The sequence below is a fragment of the Protopterus annectens genome, chromosome 10.part0 (assembly GCF_019279795.1).
Source record: "Protopterus annectens isolate FY-2018-M chromosome 10.part0, PAN1.0, whole genome shotgun sequence".
Lineage (NCBI taxonomy): Eukaryota > Metazoa > Chordata > Ceratodontiformes > Protopteridae > Protopterus > Protopterus annectens.
The window spans coordinates 1272885750-1272910063 of record NC_056744.1 but is presented as its reverse complement, the minus strand read 5'-3'; the positions used below and the strand labels follow the sequence as shown (position 1 = coordinate 1272910063).

The window sequence follows — 24314 nt, the reverse complement described above, 5'->3', positions numbered from 1 at the left end:
CTACTGCAGGGTGATCCAGAGATAGGGTCTCTGCCTCTGCTAATACTAAATGACACAAAGCTCTCTGCCTCTGCTAATACTAGAGGACATAAAGCCCTAGTACACTATCAGTCTACCAAGGGGGTGCAGTGTTGGTGTAAATGAAAGCACTAAGTATGCAACCTTTCCACAGTGGTCTTGTCAAAGTAGATAGCAGAACTGAAACTTTCGTGAAATCTGCTGGCTAAGAATCATGCAGTGTTATTACTAAAAATAGTTTCAATAAACTGATTTTGTTTACGAAGGGCATCTGTCATCGTGCACATGCAGTATTTCAATTAGACACCTTTGCTGAAACTTTCTGAATAAGGACAATGGGCACTTCTTGCATTATCACTAATTAAGCGAGGAGTTCCCAACTATATTATTTGTAATAGCCAGCTGGAGTTTGGCTGCAGACCCGTTGTGGCACCCATAAAATAGAAAATACAACAGAAAAATAACATTTTGGTTATTTTACAAGAGTCCCACAATTAGCAGGTAGGTTTTTCAAACATACTCATAACACAACAATTTACTGCCAGTAATAGTTATGAATATTTTAATAAAAATTAATCAAAGTTAATTCTTCCTATAAAAAACATACCCTCTCATGTCTCATGTCTCCTACACTTACACATTCCAAGAGACCAGAACATTTGCTTGAGAAGGTGACCAAGTCTGCTAGAGATCTGTGCGCTCTGATGGAGGAACTGAAACAACTGGGACAGGCATCAGGGTGCACAGAAGCCATGGGATTTTAGAACTCCCCCACCACCACAACTATTTAAAGCACATCAGCATCGTGAAGCACAGCTTTGTGCAGACTGCTAAGAATATTTCCCTGGACACAGCTGTCTGTTAAATTAGATTAATGGCAAACAAAGTTCTCATGAGTAAAGGAAGGTTAAATCAGACCTAAAGGGGTAGGCTGAAAGTCTCTGTACACCAAATGGATCTAAAGTACGCTTACTGTATGGCACGGTCTTAAGTCTTAACAAGTGCTTGCCATTTAAGTTTAGCAATGCAAATTATCACATTCTCATTAAACATTGTCTTAGCTATTTTATGTGTAGATGGTAAGAAATTAAACAGAGCAAATCATCAGTAATTAGATCTGAAGACATTCTGGTCTGCCTCTCTTATAAGTTTGCCATAGTTTTATTGCTAAATCCTAATCACGCTTTAAAAACAAGAAGATGATTAAAGATCTTAAACTGAGCAACATATAATTCAGCAGTGTTATTAGGGAATGGGGTTTTAGATACAAACCTTTATTAGGGGTGACTGAAGATATATCTTACCAAACCCGAAAAAACAGGTTATGTTAAGAATATTATTAAAAATAACGATTATGTTAAAAGGAAATAGAGATTTATTAAGTATATTAGGAGACCAACCTTTGTTTACATACAGGATTACCAGCAACCTAAAATCTTTACTTGAAAATCCACACGTAAATAACAAAAGAAAATTGAAAGGGACCACAAAGTGTGGTTCATGTGAATATTGTAGATATATTTTTGATACCCCCAAGATTCATCTAGGACCCTACAACATAGAGGTTATTTTTGCTGCAGGTTCCTTCACAACAACAGGTGTGGTTTACCTTGCTATATGCATAGATTGTGGACATTTTTATGTGGGCAAGACAGGGAGAAGATTGAGAAGAAGAATCTATGAACACTGTTACAGCATTTTTAAAAAGGATGAAAAAAATGCACTTTTTAAACATATTTACATGAATCCCACACATTCTTTTAAATTTGGTATTCTAGAAGTAGTTGGTAAGAATTTTAGAGGTGGTGACTGGACTAACAAGCTGTTTAGGACAGAAGTTAGGTGGCAACTTAAACTAAATGCTACTGAACTCCCTGGTATTAATGAACAAATCAGCATTAAACCTGAACTAAAGTTCAGGGCATTAAAACTTTGAAAGTTTATTTTTTTAACTTCTGATTCTGCATTTTCATCTCTTTTTACATTTCAGTGTTTTTTTATTTACTTGTTTTTTCAAATCAAAAAGGGGGGGGGGTTGAACCTATACTTATATATTTTACATTGTTATTTAAGCACTGTCACTTTATTTTCAAATAAGCATTAATTATTGATTAATTGAGTGAACTTTGTATAAAAGCTTGTTTGCAATTGATGTTTAATTGTTATGATGAAGTTTTGATTACGAAAGCGCTTGACCTACACATATTGGATTGTTTTTTATGCCACTTGGATTGTCCTATTATTAATAAACTGTCGTAGTGAGTTGTAGAACATCGGCTCCAGTGTGGTACTTTTGTTTTTACTTATAATTCAGCAGTGGCATTAGAAAATGTGTGCCCATACACTGAGTATTTATCAGGAAATGCTAAAACATTCAAAAGAAAGCAACTATGACTGGAATTGCTGCTGAAAATTATCTCCTTCCCGTTTATACTCTCAAATAAAAGCTGTCTATACGAGTATGATTATGAAATCCTCTCTGTCTCTCTCTATGTGGTTCTCTCATTTGTATCATCACTCTTAATTGCCTTATGGCAGGAAAGTATGTAAATCCAGTTCCCTGCATTTACATGCCACAGGTGAATTAGAATTCACACACAAACTACTGCTGTGCCAAGAAAACAATGACTATTAGGTGCAATGCAATATTAAGTATTGCTTTTTAAATTAAAAGCTTGCTACTGCTTTATAAAACAAGAAGTGGTAACAGGAAGAGGACCATACTCAGCCTATCAATAAGGTTTGTTTTCCATGATTACAGAGTAACATGACCAACGTAACAGAAAACACAAGGGGCTTGATTCTAAAAAGACTTGCCCTGGTTTAAATGACTTACTTCAGCGTAAGCCTGCTTCAAAGACAGCAAGGGAGCAAAGTCTTTTGGAATTTGGGCAGGCTTTAAGTCTTTTATAAAAAATCTTTTGGAATCTGACCCTATGTGACAGACTGCTGAAACTCTTCTGAAACTATATTAGTAAATTAAAGTTCATGTACACGGCTTTCTTACCATTTCTTATTGCTATAATTATACTCTCATCATTTAAAGTAGACTTCTGGATTCCAAAATGCAGTTTTCTACTTTGGTGCAACTCTGTTAATTATCTATAGTAAACATTTGTTTATATTACTGTGGGATGACCAGCTGTGCAGTTGCTTGTTGATTTTCCATGACATGTTGCTTGTTGATTCCATGACATGTGAGCCAGCCTTCGAATGATTATAATTGTTAGCACAGTTTGACAGTTTATAGTGGGTGCTTTCTACTCTATACAGGATTTCAACACAAATGCAGCACACTCAGTCATACAAGACAATAAATCAAACAAACAGATGCAACAATATTCAAATAAAATCAAAATAGAACAGAACAAGTGCAATGACTATAACGAAAATGAAGATGCAGTGAAAATGGTGAAGCCTTTGATCAAGCTGCGACAAAGATATGATACAAATGAAGCAATGTATACAATGGCCAAAAATAGAGATATATTTTCACAGTTATAAAGAATCTAGACAGACAAAGAAAGGGGATGCATTTTACATTCTCTCCATATTCATCATCCTTTTCAAATGAAGAGGTAATGAAGATGAACCTGCAAAGGTGATGACAAATGGGTGGTGAAAAAGAAAAGGTGAACAGATAATTAAAATAGTAAAGATGATGAGGGGACAATGAAGATGCTGACAGTGATAATATTTTTATATGATGCAGTGATGATTAAGAGCCAATCAAAATGAAGATGCATCATTTTCATCTTTGTTAGCTTTCTTTGCTGCTTCAGCACAGACATCTTCATTAGTATCATCTCTGCAATCTTTACTGTTATCTTTAGCTTCATCACTTTTACTATCATCATGACCTTTGTCATTTTCACTGCATCTTCATTGTGATCTTCATCAGTGTATCTTCATTCCATCTTTACCTGCAATGTCATCACACCTTCACAATATCACAGAGATCACTCTGTCAAGATCAATGTGACCTATATTCTCATCTTTCTCAACATCACTGGCATCACCACATCTTCATTGCCATCACCTCTTCATTATATTCATGTGAAACTAAGGAAAGAAAAAAAAAACACAATTACACTAGACTGTCAAAGTAAAGATCAGTGTGCAGTGGAATTCTCGTAACCCAACTTGTCTAAAAAATTCTACCAAAAAGATATCCGATTGCATGTTGTCCAGTTTTATTTTAGGAGTGCTTTCATCAGTAGACTTCATTAGATAGCTTTTTAGTGAATGAGATTACATCTACTTTATGTATTCAAATGCTTCTGATAAGGGGGTGTAGTGGTGGACAGCCGTTGCCATTGGCAAGTTAATTTGACTGATTCTGTAGAATGATTGGTCCCGACAAGCTCTCAGCCTGACCGGAAGGAAAGGCTAGTTTTGAGTTTGCACAAGTGGTGTAGTTGGACCAGCCGTTACTGTCCAGAAAACCCACAACAAAGGAGAATCATCACAATTATAATCTTATTCTAAACCTTTTTTTTATTTTTTCAAAATAATTATAACAGCTGACAAAAGTGGCACAACAGAAAAATCATATATACTACTAAATAGGGTTAATTAGCATCGGAACATGGGAACCTTCAGGCTATGTCTCAGCTTTTCTGGAAATAGGGCTTAAATTGTTTTTCTTGTAGACTGAGCTTTCACTTCTGATATAGGGCCCAATGTTCTGTGTGGAGCTTAGCTGATCACAATGAATCATACCATGGAATAGAACACTTCACAGAAGAAAAACAGTAAAAATGCTTTTGCTTTGGGATCCAAAGCTTCATCAGAAAACTGGTCAACTCAGAAAAGTCATGTGGAGTTTGAAAACCTTGATAAAACATGCATCAAAAAATTAGTCAGTGCACCATACTAACTTTTATGATGACTAATGGCTATCAGCATTAATCCCGTTTTGTAACACGTGCAAGACTGATTAGGGTACCCTAGTAAAATTTCAATAAGTAACAAGAACAAGAGAGGGCAAGGCATTGCTCTGGTTTCATAGCACATGCGAGATTAAGGTGTACGAGACAAGTAATTAAGAGAATTTTGTTTGTGTCTTTCGGCTTTTCCCGGTTAGGGGTCGCCACAGCGGAACTCCGGTCCGCTAATGATTGGTAGTGGATTTTTACGTACCGGGTTACCAGCCCTGATGCACAACCTTCAACGAAGGCAACAAGTAATTAAGAGAATAAAGAACATAAAATGAAAACTCACATAAAAGACTTGAACAAGTAGTTTAGTTTTTTCAACTGTAGGACACTCGAAGGATCATCCAGACTTCAGACCAGGTTTAATATATTCATCAAGTCTTATTTGCCATTCCAGCTCTCTTTTTTTTTCTAAGGGTGCCTCTTCATTTCCATAGAAGGGTTGTTCATGACTTTTGCCAAGATACAGAATTTAAAACTATAATGGCCTGCAGCCTCCATGGAGTGTTTTGTCATGGTATTTCTTTGGACTTCATGTTTTATGTTTGAAAAGTGTTGAGAAATTTGAATTTTCAGTTTGTTTATAGTTTTCCCCAAGTAGAATGCTTCACATTTTGTGAATTTGGCTCAACAGACAACCACCTCTGTGCTGTAGTCTGCTCTTGATGAAATACTTCTTCCTTTTATTAGGGCATACAAAGTGGTTGGAGTTGCTCATTTAAGTAAATAATGAGCAGTTCTGGGATTTGCATTTGAATGTTCCATTTCATTCAGGTCTATCTTTGGTCAGGACTCAAGGAGTCACTCACACTTTTGCCTCTTTTAAAGATGCTGTTAATCTTTCTTGGATCAAGTGTAAATATTCTGTGACTTCTAGTTTAGTTTCTTGCATCCTATTAGAACTAACTTGCTTAACCACTCCTTCCCAGTTAGGTCAGATCATTAATGAAGGGACAAAATGCACCTTCTCCAATAGCAATGTGGGACTAACTAGTAACTTAGGCAGTTGCAATGCTAGCTAGGGAAGGGGTGCACAGCAGCCCACTGCTAGTGTGGTTATATTCAAGATTGGATGGCGTGGAATTTTCCGAAACCATACAGCTACCTAGTGAGCTTGGGGAATGGTACATTGTCTAACATATGCTTACGTATGGGTAAGCAGGGCAGATACCTCAAGTGCATTATATTTAAAAACGCTCACCGCAGCTTCATGCCCACCCATTCTGGAAAATGCACCAGGACTAGAAAAAATGTGCTTGAAGGGCAGATGAGACTCTTTGGATCTAGTTTCTATCTAAAATTCTGATGGTACAATTATTTTCTGTAAGCTGCTGGGGAGGTGGGATAAAAGCTAGGAAGTACAAATGGGGAGAAGCAGGGGAGAAGCATGAGCTAGGGAGAAATTGAAAGGAAGCAGCACATGTTCAAATCCAGACAGCAGGGAACAGAAAAACTCATTCCTAGTTATATAATCCAAACAATGTAGAACACTTTTTACAACTCAAGTCCTTTTTAAAAATACTAGTTGGTCTTCACATTCCATATGGACAGCGTTCAGAGCCAGGACTGCTTTTAGGCAACAAAGCAGCAAATATTACTGTCATGAGTACAATATTCTTCCCCCTTAAGATCTGCACCTAGATTAAACAAATAACTCCTAAGTAATACAGGAAAGCAAAACCAGAGTCTGCCACTGTTAAGAAAATGTATAACTGCAATGTGCAAGCTTAGATGCATTTAGGGTTAAAAATAAATTAATACATTTATTCTGCTTATTATTCTGTGTGAAATATGTGCAGCTGCAGAAAACCTTGATAAGAGAACAATTGACGTTTGGACAGTCTACCATAGTCAGCAGAATGTGTATTCAGGCCAGGCCAGGGTTGTATCTTTACCCTAGGCAAATGTATCTTATCAAGAACTGGACAGCTGAAGAAGTGTGAGAAAAAAAGGAGGGCTGAAATTAGCCCAAGGCCAGGTTGTTTTTCTCAAAGATGTTTTTGCAAGACAGCAATTTTCTGACTGTCAGCAGTAAATCTAACAATATCTTCCTTTCTGACCATGTCAGCAGTAAAACTAACAATATTTTCTTGTGTACATGCAGAGAACTGCATAAGAATAGCATGCTGAACTATGGAAAAATCAGACAAACCTTGTGCATACATGCTTTGTCTCCTTGCTGCAAGTAATAAAGGGTGCCTTGCTTGAACCTTATGTGCATTGATCTTTGTGTTTTCCTTTACAGATTGGTCCTTCGGACCGGAAACCCTCACTTCACCTTGGATCAGACGGCCAGGTGGCTGAAACCGTACGGGGAAGAAACCAAATCAGTTCTTATGTGAAAATTTCTCCAAATGAATTGTCGTCAAGAGAGGCCAGCCACTTTCTGATCTGCGACTGAAGGACGGGTTTTCCGCGAATCAGCGATCAAACATGTGGGCTCAGGTAAGGTGAATCTACTTTTTCTGTTTCAAGATCAGGGACTGGATGTGTATTGTTTCTGTCAGATTGTGTTTTCTTACAGTCAGGGATAGAAAAGGTACATCTTGTCATAGATCAGGTGAAACAGATCAGTAGGTTTTAAACAGTCATTCTGAAGAGTGACAAAATCCATGGTACACGTAAAAATCTGAAGGCATCAGGTAATATTTTTCTGAACAGTCTACGTAGCAAACGAAAAAGGGAAAAAAAATGGGTGGTAATTGTGCAAAATACCCGGAAACCCACCGTTAACGGAAGACGCAAAATATATGCAGTCGCAGCGCACAGACAATGTCAGGTATTTTTCAAAATGGGTTATAAAATATGAGTTTGACGGAAAATTAGAAAAATCCTCACTTATCAAACTTATTATGCAACTTAAAACTGATTCCAAAGGTCGAATTAAAAACGATAGTTAGTAATTCCCCAGGCACACAGGTGGCTGGAGGAAGCAAACCGCAGAGACCAAAAGAACAAAAACTCAAAGACAATGTTTTTAGATAAAGAAGACAATAACTTGGTTGTGGCATCAGCACCTCCACCTCCCCCTTCACTACCAGAGTACAGAGCAGGTGAACAGATTGACCCACCCCCACTATATCCTATGCTCACTAGAGATAGGGATTGTATAAAATTGAAACTAACTAAAATTAGAGATCCCATCAAAACTAGGTCTCGAACAAAGGGAAATAAGCAAGAAGAAGGCTCTGAACTATGGCAGGTAGTTAAGGATATACAACCTGTAGAAGAAGAAATATGCCCACTTATAGAGGTTCCGAACCCTCAGACAGGAAGATCAGCTTCCAACTATCCTAGTATATAGACCTTGGCCTCCGGAAGATATCTTGAAAGCTACAGAAGGGATCCCCCACTCGAAACTTAATTTCAGAAAATTTTCGGAAGATTTACAAGGAATGAGGCTAAGTTACAACTTGAATGGGGAAGAGATAGAAAAAGTAGTTTGACAGATTGTAGGACCAGATTGGTACATGATTTGTGGCAACTGGAACCTTCGTGACGCTGCACAAAAACCTCTTCCACACAGCAGCGCAGAATTAGATACTAGAGTGAAGGGACTTGCAGACCGCATCTCTGAGAAATGGAAACCTAGGGCAGACTGGACTTGCATTAAATGTCCAGCAGGAGGGTGAATCAGTCGACCAATACTTTGCTAGACTGTTAGAATGTTTTAACAACCACTGTGGAATGCAGGTTCCCGAAGATCAAAAACATTCCTCATATGAACAGCAGTTGAAAAATGCATTTTAAAAGGTAGTATTGCACCTACAAGCAGTTTCATTACAAAATACATAGTTGACCACCGAACAAGCAGATTGCACTCACTGCTTGAACATGCTAGACATGCTGAAAGGCATTTTAATAGCAAAAAGAAAAAGAAGGCTCAGGTATTCTCCGTGGAAGACTGAGCAGAAGTTTTTGTAGTACACCCCGGGAAAAAGGGCAAGAAGAATGCGCAGGGAGGTAGGCAGTCTGATCAGCGATCAGATTTTGAAGGATGCAAAAAAAGGGGAGAATGTTTTAAATGTGGTAAAAAGGGACATTTAGCAAGGGATTGCAGAAAAAATAAGAAGGCAACAACGGAAGATAAGGAAGGTGAGGACTGACTACATGATAGTCAGGAATCACTAGAAGGGACTAGTAAAGAAGGAACAAATGAGGATGTGAAAAGGGAAGTAGAGGAAGTACAAGAAATTAATGACCACACAGAAGGAGACGAAGTACTAGACTTAGCTTTATTGAGCTTGGAGCTCTATTTAGCAGATACAAAGCCAGAAATTATACTTTTGGTGGAAGGCAGAGAAGTTAAATTTCTATGCGACCCAGGGGCATCACGGACCCTGATACATCCCTCCGAATTGCCTAAAAAATCAGAGTCATCTGACTACATATTGGTCAAAGCAGCTAATGGGCAACTATATCGGGAGCCCCTCTCCCATAATAATCACAATAACTGATCCTGTTTCAGGACTGACACAAAAAGGTAAGATTGTAGTTTCTGTGAAATGCCCTGTTAATCTCTTGGGCAGGGATCTCATGCAGTTATATGATATAGCAGTGGTTCCAACTGTGCAGGGTATGGAGGCACAGTGACGAGCTGACACCTTTGTGGTGCAATCGGGGGGCGAGACGTTTTATTGGTACAATCAGGACCTGGTTACGACTGGCCCAGGGACTGTGACCGTAGCCGTCAGTAAGTTTCCCTCCCTTGACATAGATAAACAGCACCTGCTGCATTGTACCCTGTATTTTTGTAACACACCAGGGCCTGATAATGAGTATGAAAAATAATTATTTAAGCATCGTACAAACAGATTGGTACTGAGGAGCTTACACTGGGACGCAGAAGGGAATAGTGTAACCAGCTGTTCGCTGCCCCAGGAATTTTTGACACTCTACAAGTCCAATCGACTACCACATGTAAGCTTGACTAAGAATAAAAACATGCGGTGGGCAGACCTAGGAGAGAGAGTTACAAGATGGGAAAAACAAACAGAACTGGAATTGTCAGGACAGGGAATACAAGTGCAAAAATTGAATTGGGTGACTCAAGCTAACCCAGCTGTACATCTGCAGTCTCGCGGAGACAGCTGATGGATACTCCTGTTGATGGAAGAAGAAGATGCCTTACGAGATATACCAGAGACCCTCTGGTCAGCAAGAAAATCAGATGTAGGGCTTATCCGTACTGCAGGTCCAGTTAGTATCACACCAAAATCAGCATTTAGACCACAAAAAAGGCAGTATCCCTTAAGAAAGGATGCAGAGGCAGGAATAAAACCTATCATAGCAGCATTACTTAAGGAAGGGGTACTAGTAGAGTCCCCCGATTCTCCGTGTAATACACCTTTATTTCCAGTTAAAAAAGCCAATGGAGAATGGCGTATGGTTCAGGATTTGCAAGCCGTAAATGACACCGTAATACCAAGGGCACCTACAGTGCCGGATCCACACACCTTGTTGAATGATTTAAAACCTCAGCAAGAATATTTCTCTGTGGTAGACATTGGTAATGCATTCTTTTCAATACCAATACACCCAGACAGCCAGTATTGGTTTGCATTCACGTTCCAGGGAAAAAGATACACATATACGCGACTACCACAGGGATATTGTGAGAGCCCTACTATATTTTCACAAGAAATGTCAAGTAATCTAGCAGGATTTAACCCACCAAGGGGTAGTCAGATTTTACTTTATGTCGATGACATTCTATTAGCAGCCCCCACCCTGCAGGATTGCAGGGAAGATACAGTAGCACAATTTCTAGCTGCTGAAGGACACAAAGTGAATAAGAGTAAACTACAACTTTGGAAAAAAACAGGTAAAATACTTGGGATATGTAATATCCAAGGGAGGTAGAACTTTAGATGAGGACAGAAAAGTGGCAATTTTGCAGGCACCGAAGCCCACCACCAAGAAGGAAATGATGTCCTTCTTGGGAACGACTAATTTTTGTCGGAGCTGGATTCCAAACTATGCCTTGGAATCTGCACCTCTAACTGACCTTATTTACAAGACACCTATGGCAGCGCAGGACTTGGACAATGGAGGCAGAATCTGCTTTCTGTAAACTGAAACAGTTAATAGCCTCCTCTCTGGTTCTGGGTTTGCCTAATTACCATAAGCGTTTTTTTTCCAGACTGTAGATTGCAAGCAGGGTTATATGACATCAGTACTAACACAACAACATGGGGATAAGCAACGTCCTATTGCTTACTATTCATCACAATTAGACCCAGTGGCACGATCCTTGCCACACTATGTGCAGGCAGTAGTCGCGGCAGCGATGGCAGTGCAGGCTTCGGCTTCAGTAGTCTTGTTTCACCCACTCACTCTACGGGGTAGCTCATGCAGTTGCGATTATTTTATTACAAGAAAAAGTAGCATATCGCTCTCCTGCTAGGCATCTCTCCTGCATGACCATATTGTTGAGCCAACCTCATATGACAATTAAACGATGTACAACCTTAAACCCTTCTATCCTGCTCCCAACTGCTGCAGATGGCACACCACATCACTGCCTGCAAATAATAGAGCAGAAGACATTACCTAGAAAAGACCTCACGGATGTCCCCTTGGATAATGCAGAGGTGACATACTACGTGGACGGCTCATGCAAAAGGGGCCCTGCAGGACAGAACCTAGTAGGATATGCAGTAGTCTCGGATACTGAGGTTATAGAAGCAAAATCTTTACCCCATCATTTATCTGCACAGGCAGCAGAATTGATTGCCCTGACACGGGCATGTACCTTAGCGAAGGGTAAATGTGCAAATATCTTCACTGATAGCCAATACGTTTTTTCCACTGTGCATGTGTTTGCACAACAGTGGAAAAACCGAGGAATGATAACATCTACTGGCAAACCTATAAATCATGCGCAGTTAATTTTAGATCTTTTAGAATCCATTCAGTTGCCTCGAAAGGTGGCCATTTGCAAATGTCCAGCTCATACCAAGCAACGAGATATTATTTCAAAAGGTAATGAAAGAGCTGATACAGCTGCAAAACAAGCAGCTACAGAGGTATTCCTTCTAGATAAGGAATTACAACCCTCTGAAATTCTGAACTTCGATATGTTAAAAACAATGCAGACACTCACTACACATGCCGAAAAACAGCGCTGTATGAAACGAAAAAGCAGTCCTCGAGAAGGGGCTGTACATCTCTAAGGAAGGAAAACCGATACTACCTTCTAAACTTGTTCCACTATGCGGCATTGTTGAGCCATGGGCAGTGCCATGTCTCAACAGGAGGGATGGTACAGCTGGTGAACCAGGTGTTCACAACATATGGATTTACAAACTATTCTAAAAAATTTTGTTTAATGCATCAGATTTGTAACAAACATCATGCACAGGGGGCAATAAAACCTGAACGAGGGAGTTTTCCCACAACACCATATCCGTTTCACACTATCTGTATGGATTTTATAGAACTTAACAAATGTGAAAACAAAAAGTACTGCCTTGTCATTATGGATATGTTCTCCAGGTGGGTGGAAGCTTTTCCGACCAAAAATCCAGATGCAGCTACAGCAGCAAAAGTACTTGTCAAGGAAATTATTCCTAGGTTTGGCATCCCGGAGAGAATCTATAGTGACAATGGCACACACTTTGTAAATCAAACTATACAGCAGCTGAGTAAGTTTTTTGGTATTTCTTTGAAAAATCACTGTTCATATCATCCGCAGTCTGCAGGGCTGGTTGAAAAGCATAATGGTATACTAAAAAGCAAGCTGAGGAAATTGATAGCTGAAACAGGGAAAACCTGGCTGTACTGTTTACCCCTGGCACTGTTGAACATGAGAACTGTCCCCACAGCAAAAGGACTGACTCCTTTTGAAAAACTGTATGGAAGGGCTCATTATACCCCCCAGTGAAAACCTCTCATGTCATCAGATCAGGAAGCTGATTTTACACTAGCTGAATATATGAAAAAGTTGTTGAGTTCTAAACATCTGTTGCAGTTTAATTCTGTTTCAGGTCATAAACAAGCCTAAACATTGGAAGTGGCAGTGACGCAAGGAGACTGGGTGTGGATCAAAATCGTGAAGCGAAAGAACTGGGCATCGCCAAAGTGGGAAGGCCCCTACCAGGTGCTTCTTTCAACACCTACTGCAGTCAAGATATCAGAGCGAGCTTTGTGGATACACCTGACGCACTGCAAGCTGGTGAAAAACTTAGAGTTGGACAAAGACCTTACCTCTCCATCGGGACCTTAAGCACAAAAGTCTGGCTACAAAGGGGGGGGGGGGCAGATCAATAGGAACTGATCCGTCTCAAACCCAGTGAAGCAATCATCAGTGCTAAAGGTCCTATAGGGCAGAGAGTAAGATCACGTGTCCCGAATAAAAATAACTGAATCAAGAGAGACTGAAATACATCCTTTTGAAAGGACTAGAGAAAACAGGAATGCAGAACAACCGTTTCCACAGAAGTATTACATGACCATCCTGTTGACTGTACTGGTAACAATAATCTTTTTATTGTGGCCATTTCTTTTCTCAGCCATGCAAGTAGAATTAAATAAGCGTGCAGAGTGGCACCCGAATTTCAATACCTACCAGGCAATCAAATATGTGTATGCTGAAACCTTTAATATTTCGAACTGCTGGGTATGCACAGCTCTACCAACAGCATATGGGGGGTTACTGCTAACTTCAGTTCCCCTAGGGGCCAATAAGACCTGGAAAACCTAATTCATGACACATCGAATGTCACATCAAAAGATAAAGCAGCATTGCAGTTGTCTATTTGTCAAAAGGGAACTGTGCGTTTTTATAAGAATGATACAGTCAAGGTAGGATGGAGCCATTGCAATGAAACAGTTCCCTATAGATGCTACACTAAACCCAATAACACTGGATCCTATTGCAACATGAACTATGATTCATTTGTTGAACTGATGCATAGGACAATCTAAGAAGTAAAACATGATACTGTTCTCTACAAACAACTGTCCATAATTGACAGAAAAATGTTTCATGCAGGACAAGGGTATGTTTATAGTAAAGTTACTACTAAAGTAGAAGATTGTTACTTTATATGCGGAAGAAAAGCATATAAATGGCTACCCGAAAACTGGTCCGGTAGCTGTTTTTTGGGGTACCTGGTTCTGGCCATATGACACGGCAGTTTTACCTCAAGGGAAAATTCGGAATGTCCGAGAAATCAAGAAGCCTGCTAATCCAGTGGGACAAATCAATGCACCCTGGAAATACCATCATGGCTTAGGCCCTGGGAATAACAAAGGACTGTCGCACACGGATCTGGGTGATGACGTCATATCGTGGGCAGGCATACTACCAGCATATGGAGCAACGAAATCGATCTGGGAGCTGAGAAAATTATCTAAACTTCTCGAAATAATGAGGAATGCAACCTTTTCTGCCCTAGAATTGGTAACCGATGAACTGACTGCCATGAGAACAGTGGTACTTCAAAATCACATGGCTCCTGACTTCACCCTAGCGGCGAAAGGAGGTACGTGCGCTTTAATCCAGGAGGAGTGCTGTTCGTACATTCCTGACTACAAACACGAGATAGACAACCATCTTGAAGTAATTCAGCAGGTGTCGGCCATGACCAAACCAGGACCAAATCCATTGACGGACTTTTTTCAGAGATGGTTCGGGGGTTGGGGCAGCATCCTGATGAACATTCTGATTGCATATGTGTAGGGATAGCCTTACTGATGGTGTGTGGATGCTGCTGAATTCCCTGTATGAAAGGACTAGTAAAGAATATCGCAGACGCTTCAGTTTCAGAAACTTTATACCAGGATGCTAAACTCGAAGAATTACTCAAAACTGAAAATAACGCTTTCACAGGCTTAAACTGAATGAATCTCTAACTGCAAATCCTAAGTAGGAAATGGTTATGAGAAGAAAAACTGTTTATGCTCGATTTGAAGGTAGAATAAAGTATTAAAAGGGGGGAAATGTTAAGAAAATGTATAACTGCAATGTGCAAGCTTAGATGCATTTAGGGTTAAAAAGAAATTAATACATTTATTCTGCTTATTATTATGTGTGAAATATGTGCTGCTGCAGGAAACCTTGATAAGAGAAAAATTGACGCTTGAAAGTCTACCATAGTCAGCAGAATGTGTTTTCTGGCCAGGCCAGGGTTGTATCTTTACCCTAGGCAAATGTATCATATCAAGAACTGGACAGCTGAAGAAGTGTGAGAAACAAAGGAGGGCTGAAATTAGCCCAAGGCCAGGTTGTTTTTCTCAAAGATGTTTTTGCAAGACAGCAATTTTCTGACTATGTCAGCAGTAAATCTAACAATATCTTCCTTTCTGACCATGTCAGCAGTAAAACTAACAATATTTTCTTGTGTACATGCAGAGAACTATATAAGAATAGCATGCTGAACTATGGAAAATCAGACAAACCTTGTGCATACATGCTTTGTCTCCTTGCTGCAAGTAATAAAGGGTGCCTTGCTTGAACCTTACGTGCCTTGATCTTTGTGTTTTCCTTTACAGCCACCTATCAGGAAAGCAGTAAACTGAACATGGTACTAGACCTGGAGGCACTGAACAGAAAAAAATGTAAATTCAGTGCAAATAAATACAGTAGGTGCTTCTTAGAGAGCAATTTTCCCCCAAAGGCTTTCTGTGGCCCTTGTTACTTCAGCCATCTACAACTTATACTGACTATACCATACCACTAACAATGATACAACCATACCATGTGCTTTCTGAGTATTTCAGTTACCAATATTTATTTTTCTTAGCATGTTTTCTGCTATACAAGACCAAATGAAAGATAATGTTAGATTAATAACTGCAGAAATGGTAAAGCTGGGTAATTCTCAGTTATGTCTAATGGCTTTTAATGCCATACACATAACTTCCTTGAAAGTCTGCACTCTTAACTGTAGACACATGCACATTTAAGAGCATGTTTTTCAAATTACCAAATGTCAGAGACACACCCTCCTTGAAGTACAACGCTACAAACAGCATTGCATGTTCAAAGTAACTCCAAGTAACAACCTGTAAACAATGGTCTGAGTCCCAAACACACCATACATAACTTGACTAGGCCAATGATCTCACAGCACCCAAAAAGACTTGTGTGGGGGGTTTGGCCGAGACATGAACAGAAATGAGTCACATGGTTTCTTTACAATTGCTTGCTACATCTGTTTCAAATGTAACCATTCTAAGCAATTAATGATTTAAAAAAAATGTATACATGCTCCAAGGCCGTGCTCCAGGGCAATACAATTTTACATGTTCAATATGCCAGTCATACTGAAGTTTTTTCCCCATCACAGGTTGTTATGGAAACAATCCATTGCGTTACAATTTGAAGTTTACTTTACATTTGTCACATCAGTTTTAGTGACATCATCATCACTGGTTGCATTTTAGTTTGTTGGAAATTGTCACATGATGGTTTTGACATTATTTTAATGCTGTTGAGGTATGGCAGATGCATGTTGACAAAGCCTTTCTGGTAAAAACACAGTTTGTAGGACTCTTTTCTTAGTGAATTCTATTAAAGCAGTGAATTTCAATATTATGGTGCTTTTTTTTTTCTCTGTTCGTTATGTCTACATTCACACACACAAAGAAAAAACATGTTGAAATGCAATACTGTTTCATCTTACCACAATAATCCGCTTTGGTTCCGGGTATCTTATGTTAATGGTTGACCCATCAGGTCTAACCAATAAAACTGGATACAATCTGCCATAAGTCTGTCTTCCACAGCGCACGATGGAGGTTTTGTTAGAATTCTGCTGTAATGGTGTTGTATGGATGTTGCAGACAGTGGGAATAATTGTTCTTGCAGCTTCTTTCCATAAAAATCTGAAGCTGTGGCAGAAAAAAGGACATAGTTATCTACAGTGGTAGCACTTCTCACAAATCAGCACAGGACTTTGGTACTCACACTTGTGAAATCTCAAATATAAAGTAACGCATTAGGGTTCAGCAAATGCATTTACTTTTTTTCTTTTGTACCCAACTAGGAATATATGTTTTTTGCAGCTAGAACATCCGTGTGTTTCCATGGAAACAAGGCCCAATCTCAGTACTATACAAAGCAAGCAATGGTTTGCCATAGCTTCCCTCAAAGCAGACGTACCTTCCCACATGCTTACCAATGTTGGGTGTATAGTCAGAGATGCACTCAGAATGAACTACAGTCTTTCCCATGTAAATAATGCTCCAGTGTACTACTATCTGCAGTAATGGTAGTCTCTACGTATCCTGTATTGATCCTTGCAGAATCCTAACAATGGATTCCACTGCAGTAGTTGACTGGGTTGTCTCTCAACACAGTTAATCACAGGACACTAAAAACATTTTAAAGTTCCAAAACAAGTAAAGCAAGCCATAATGCAAACATCAAAATCTCCATTTCAATGCCACACAAATGTCAGACATCTGTGTAAGCTCGTCTAAAAAGAATTCTCTCCTACATGATGTGTTTGTGTATACAAGATACACAATACAAAAATGAGGCTCCTCAGTACCAGCACCAACAGTGATCTCTATATACCTATCCCTGCGTCTTTTTCTTCATGACTCAAATCTTCACAACACAAAACTGGGCAATATGTGTTGTGATATCCAATACTACTTCATTAATGATTTAGACAACTTCACTTTGATAAGTTTCTCTTAAGAATAATTCTTTAAACTCAATGATTTCAGAAATCCTAACAGTCTGACTTTTAAAAACAAAATACAAATCTTTTGGATGTCCACTTTTACAATGTAAAAACACACTATTATGCAATTTTTTCCCTATATAACCCTGTATCAATATTTTCTGGGACAGAGACCTTATTCATTTGTATAACCAATTTTGAAAAAGCTGACTTTAAACATTAAATTATATACTTCCTCATTAATAATGTCTTCAGAACTGTGTCAATCCACACACACAAAAGTCATAAAGTGAATATGAATCAAATGTTAATGCTGCTTTCAAGTGACCATATTCAGACTGTAATGCAAGCAAAAATGACAGGCACCAAAGCCTCCACAGCCACACCTGAAATGTTAAAAATCAGTGATCAAGAGTTGTAAAAATATATTTTACAATATAAAGACCAACAGCATTGCATCTGAAACAAAATTCCTTCTCAAACATTTTTGACTACAACATACCTGTATATTACCAACTACCAGTGGTAACACAGTGTAAGACAATTTCACACCTAAAACACGTTATGCAACCTTCTACAATGACAGATAAATGTTCAGTTCGAACCAGATACAATGATGACAGGACTATGGGAAATTTTGAAGAAATGACTGAACATATTCCATTTGTAAATTAACTGGTTTACATACATAACTACTACTGTACATTTGTTCTGTAATGATACCACTGTTCACATAATGAAAATATTCTCAGATGATGCAAAAGAATTTATGAATTGCTTTTTCTACATACAAACGTACCTTTAAATACTAATACAAGAAACCAAACCATATCAAAGGAGGAACAGCCAATGTATGTCTAAGGTCCAAAGACGCAGTATGGTAGGAAGGCACAGCAAGATAAGTTAGAGATAGAGAGGAAAATAGTAACAAGGGGGGCGTGGCTTGCACGAGCCTTGAGTAGCAGCACTTTCTCTCAGCTCTGCCTTATCACATTCTTTTATGACAGGAAGTTTTGAAATTAACTATCTAAATCTGACTATTTCTACTTATTTGGACTCTCCTTACAGTTTATTTTGATAGTACCTCATTAATTTTTAAATGTTATTACTTTTTCCTGTCAAATTTGTACCTGACTTCAGTATGAGCTTCACAAAATCTTCTCACCAGGACACGTCATTAAAAAAGGAGCTGTAGAATTCAAGAAAATGAACATAACTTGGAATTTCTCTTAAAACAAAACTCTTTACTTCAGTCAAAGATTGATGACCTAGAGAATAGAAGTAGTAGAAATAACATCAGGATCACTGGGTTGCCAGACAATATTGAAAAAAACAACATGGAGAAATTTTTAACCTCATGGATACCTGAGATTTTACAACTTCCTGAAGCCCTCTCTTTTGGTATTTGAAAGGGCTCACAGATCTCTGGTTCAATTTAATAAAAGTAAATTCCACAAGGTCATTGATAGTCACATTTTTATCTTCACATGATAAAGAAATTGTATTAAAGACTGCATAGTCCAACGCACCTATAAAATTTCAAGATAATATCATACATTTTGACAATGACTATTCTTCCTCTGTGATTGCCAAAAGATTTGCCACTACTCAAAGAACTAAAGAAAGCTCAAATAAAAACATCTGCTTTTTCCATCCAAGCTAAAGATCTTTCTGCAGGACGGTCCTAAAACATTTGATGAACTAGAACCAGCTATCATATTTATCAAATCAAATATTGGAAAAGATAGATGAGATGGATTGGGCTACTTCCAGTCACAAACGATTAGCAGAAAACGGATCCTGGAAAACATCTGATCCTAAAAAGAAACTAAAAAAAAAAGACATTTTTTTTTGTTCTATTTCTTTATATATAAATAATTCTTGTTTATGACCCGGAAGTCTAGAGAGATGAAAATGGTTCAACAGGTTTTGTTTTTTTCTGTGTTCTATGTCTGCTATTAATGAATATATACTTTTTTTCTCTCTTGAAGTCTTGCTCTATCTTACATATAGGTTCATACTAGGCTATCTGCCCTAGGGCATTTACAAGCCTAGCCAGAGTGTGTTTGGCTTTCGCCACCCATTTTAAAATGAATTTTGCTATGCCCTTTTTCGAGGTTAGTATTCTGTGCATCTGTCTAACAGTGACACAGAAGTGATACCCGGAGTAAATCTACGATCTCCCATCCACTCATCAAGATTCCTCTTGAAGAGAGTCAATGAGGGACTCTGCCTAACCTGGACTGGGATTTTATTCCAGAGTGAAGGGAGCCTCTGGGTTATGAATCTGTCCCTCCAGCATGTCCTATTTATTTCAGGGCTAAGGTTCAAGTCTCTCGAGCGCGTAGCTCGATGGGATTTGGATTTTCTGAGGTGCAGCATGTCCATTAATTCCGGGTTGCACATGGCTTTATAAGTCAGGCACAGATCGCCTCTGAGCAGGCGGTATGCCACTGAGTAGAGCTGGAGTTTCTTTAACCAGGCAGCATATGGCATCTGTTTGAGCCCTTTGATCCTCTTGGTGAGGTACTTTTGGGGTCTTTCCAGTTGCTGCAGGTGTCTGGTAAGGTACATCCCAAAAGGGGCATTGTACTCAATTATGGGCCTGATGAGGGATGAGTAAGAGGCACGATGACCTCCGCTGATCTAGATGCCAATCCCTTCATGATTAGGTGGGCTATATAAAATGATTTTCTAACCACTTTGGCCACGTGGTTGTCGAATGATGGTTGTCGAATGAGAGATTGCTATCAACTTGGGTCCCCAGGTCCCTAATTACTTCTTCCGTACTTAATGGATTACCATCTATGTGGTAATTTGTGAGCACTTTGTTTTTGCCGAAGGGGATGACTATACACTTTTTGGCGTTTAGCTTGAGGCCATGGCTCTGGCACCAGCTGTCTGTTTCTATGAGGCCCTTTTGTAGGATGCTTGTGTCGGCTGGAGAGTCGATTATGGCGCCCAGTTTGCAGTCATCTGCGAACTTGGTCAGCCACAGTCCTTCCGTGTTGGCCTGTACCTCCGAGAAATATATACCGAATAAGAGAGGTCCCAGGACTAAGCCTTGTGGGACGCCACTTGTAACTGGTTTGGAGTCTGACATGGCTCCAGCAATTCTAACCATGTGGGTTCTGTCCTTGAGCCAGTTTGCAACCCATCTAGTGACATAGGGGTTTATGTTTAAGCTGGTGAGCTTATCTATAATGCCCGAGTGGGGTATTGTATCGAAGGCTTTTGCGAGGTCCAGGTAGGCTATGTGGACCACCTTCCCCTCGTCAATGGCCTTGGTGACTGTTTCAAAGAAATCGACCAGGTTTAAGAGGCAGGATCTGCCCTTAACAAAGCTGAACTGGGTAGGATCCAGTGTCTGTAGGTCCCCAATATCTTTATTTATGAGGTCCATGATGATTCTTTCCATAGCTTTGCAGACCAAGCTAGTCAGGCTTATGGGGCGATAGTTTCCAGGATCCATTGAGGCACCACCTTTGTGGAGAGGGACCACTGTTTCTGTACGCCACTCTTTGGGTACATATCCTGTAGTAAGGCTGAGATTGAACAGTAGTTTTATGTTTGGGTTTAGTTCTTCTTGGAGTTCATGTAGGATGCAGCCCGGGACACCGTCTGGTCCCATTGATGCTGTGTTTTTTGCTTTGGAGAGGGCAGCTCTTACCTGAGCATCTGAGATGTCAGGGGGGCAGCACTCTGCTGGGATAGATATTTGCCCTTTTGGTGGGGAAGGAGGGGGAGAAGTTTGCACTGAACCTGTCAGCTAGGATGTTGGCAATGTCTGTGGGTTCGGTGTATTTTTTGTCATTCTGGACTAATTCTGAGCATATCTGAGAATTCCCACCCAGGTTTCTAACATAACTAAAGAAAGCCTTGTGATTATCCTTAAGTGTCCTGTGCAATTTTTCTCTCGAAGCTGGCCTTATAGTGCCCGTAGTTTTTTGCTAATACTGATCAGAGATGCCTTCCCTTTTTGGGATTTTGCTATATCATGTAGTAGCTTCCTCCTTCTATTGTATAGTTTACTTATGGCTGGGGTCCACCAGACAGGACGCCTGCCTTTGGAGGATTGGGTCATGGTTTTGTTTGGGATTGTACGATCCATGCATTCCTGAAAGTGTTCAAAGAATGCATTTATAAAGGATTCTGCAGTCTGGGCCGTATTTTCCACAGGCCCGGGGGCTTTGAAGGATTCCACCTCGGTTTTGAGGAGTGTGAAATTTGCTTTAGAGAAGTTTTTCACTGTGGTTTTCTGGGCAGGGGCTGGGGTCGGGATGTGAATATCTAGTGAGATTAGTTTACGGTCTGATCTTACCAGTGAGGGATACACTTCTGGTCTGGAGCATAGAGTCCCCATGTTGGTGATGATCAGGTCCAGTATGTTTTCCCCTCTTATGGGAGTGGTAACAAGCTGTTCCATAGCATTTGAGTTTATAAATTCTAGGAACCTTTGGGCTAGGGTGTTGGAGCTAGAGTAATGCTCCCAGTCTATGTTTGGGTAGTTGAAGTCGCCCAATATAATGGTGTTTGGAGAGACCTTCACATTTTCCAGTGTTCTCAGGAAGGACGAGTGGGGTTCCTGGGTTTGGGAGGGTGGTCTGTAGCAGGCTATAAACTGGAAGGCAGTTTTACGCACTGTTAGTTGCACATGGATAGTCTCTGATGCTTCGTGTTGTGCCACCAACCTGGAGGTGTGGGTATCTTTGACTAATATTGATACTCCCCCTCCTTTTGTGGTTCGGTCCAAGTTTTGGAGCCGAAAAACATGGTATGAGGTATAACCTGGTAGTGCTGGGGTGCTCTCGGGAGCCTTGAACCAGGTTTCTGTTACTGTACAGATATCGATGTTCTCCATGCTAAAGAGAGTTTCGAGTGCGTGCATCTTGAGGTTTAGACTTCTGGCATAGAGTAGCATTACTCTTAGTTTCTTATCCCTTGTGATACCTATGGAGGTGGGTTTGTCTTTTGAACCTTGCCTAAAAAAGGCACTATGGGAGTGGCAAGAGCCTTTGCCAATATCCGAAAGCCTAGGGGTGGCAGGTGCAAGCCGTCCCTAGCGAAGCATCGTGGCTTGTCGAGCATGTCATCCCAGGCTGACAGGCATTGGATCCCCTTTGAATGACACCAATACTTAAGCCAATTGTTGAAATTGATCATCTTGTCTTCATATTGTGGCATCATTCTTGGTGAGGGTAAGATGCTACTCAAGGTCAGGGTCATACCGGCCTGGGCTACATGCTCAGAGAGTCTCTTTTCATGTAGTCCAGGGAGGTACGTCTCAGGACATTCACACCAGCATGGACAATGACTGAGTCATATATGTACTTACCTTGGAGTGACCTGAGTGCTTGTGTTATGTGGCGGATCCTAGCGCCAGACAGGCAGCTCACCGTGACCTTCTTGTTCAGCCTGGTGAGCGGGACGTCAGTGTGCCTGACGATAGAGTCACCTATTACAAGTGCATCAGGTGTGTTGTTTAGCCTTAAGGGCTGTGACTGTTCAGCACACTGGCTTTGTGAGCTATGTGTTGCACGTGTTTTGTTTTGGGGTAGCGGTTGCTTGGGTGTCTGCTTTGGAGGTCTCTGTTGCTTAGGCAGATTTTTATTTAGAGCCTCCAAGTATGTTTTTGTGTGTTTATGTGTTTGGTTTGCTGTCGTGGTAGGTCTATGTGAGACTGGAATTGTAGTGAGTGTGGTTTCCTTCTCCTCCTGACTGGTTACGCCAGTACTGAGTTGAGAGAGCTTAGCCTCCAGTTTGGCTATATGGTTGCATCTCTCACATGTGTTGGAATTTGTTGGGAGGAGGAGAGGGTTGTCTGTGTACATGAGGCAGTTGTAACATTGCCTCAAGATTCCCAGATTCACCAGCTGGACCGGAGAGGAGATTGACAACTGACCTATGGACATACTAGAATAGTACTGGGAATTCCTTTATAACTGAAAAAAGGGCCAATGGGGAACAAGGTACTCAAGGGGAGTTTGTGAGGGTGTAGTGCTTTTAATTTTTTAGTGCTGACTTATAGAATTGCTTTAGTGAGCAAGTGCCAGGCTTTAGAGTAGGAATAGGGTGTTTATTATGAGAACTAGATCAGTTCTAAGGAGAGGAGATTGACAACTGACCTATGGACATACTAGAATAGTACTGGGAATTCCTTTATAACTGAAAAAAGGGCCAATGGGGAACAAGGTACTCAAGGGGAGTTTGTGAGGGTGTAGTGCTTTTAATTTTTTAGTGCTGACTTATAGAATTGCTTTAGTGAGCAAGTGCCAGGCTTTAGAGTAGGAATAGGGTGTTTATTATGAGAACTAGATCAGTTCTAAGGGAAAAAGTGAAGAGCAGACTTTGTGGTGCCGAGAATGGTTTAAACCCAATTAAGCGGCGTTGCCCGATGCTGCGCTATGCGCAAAGCCGCGATAAAGCGGGTTTTATACAAGGGGGACTTGAAAGAGCGAGAAATTGTCCCAAAACGGCCAATAGACTACCACATTCTTGTGCTGGGAACACTCCTCCAGGGATAGATAGGCTGCTCTAAGCTCCCCACTGCCACTGGTGAACGAAGAAGCCTCCCTTTATCCAAGAAAGGAAATGGGCAACACAGGAACTTTCCAAAAGTCCAGAATACAGCAAAGCCTGTATTTGGACTACTCTAGGTCAGGAAAGACGGGAAACAAGGATAATTTTTTTTTTTTTGCAACAAACAGCAGGAAAATGCAAT

General features: G+C 40.2%; 1 protein-coding gene across 1 annotated transcript in view; it reads right to left on the bottom strand.

Moving 5' to 3' along the window:
• The window catches only part of MRPL55 (mitochondrial ribosomal protein L55), a 172339-nt gene that overhangs the window by 120823 nt on the left and 27202 nt on the right, over positions 1-24314 (bottom strand). The window contains exon 2 of the mRNA XM_044085974.1: positions 16586-16793. Within this exon, the coding sequence (XP_043941909.1) occupies positions 16586-16793 (208 nt within the window). The remainder of the gene's footprint in view (positions 1-16585; positions 16794-24314) is intronic.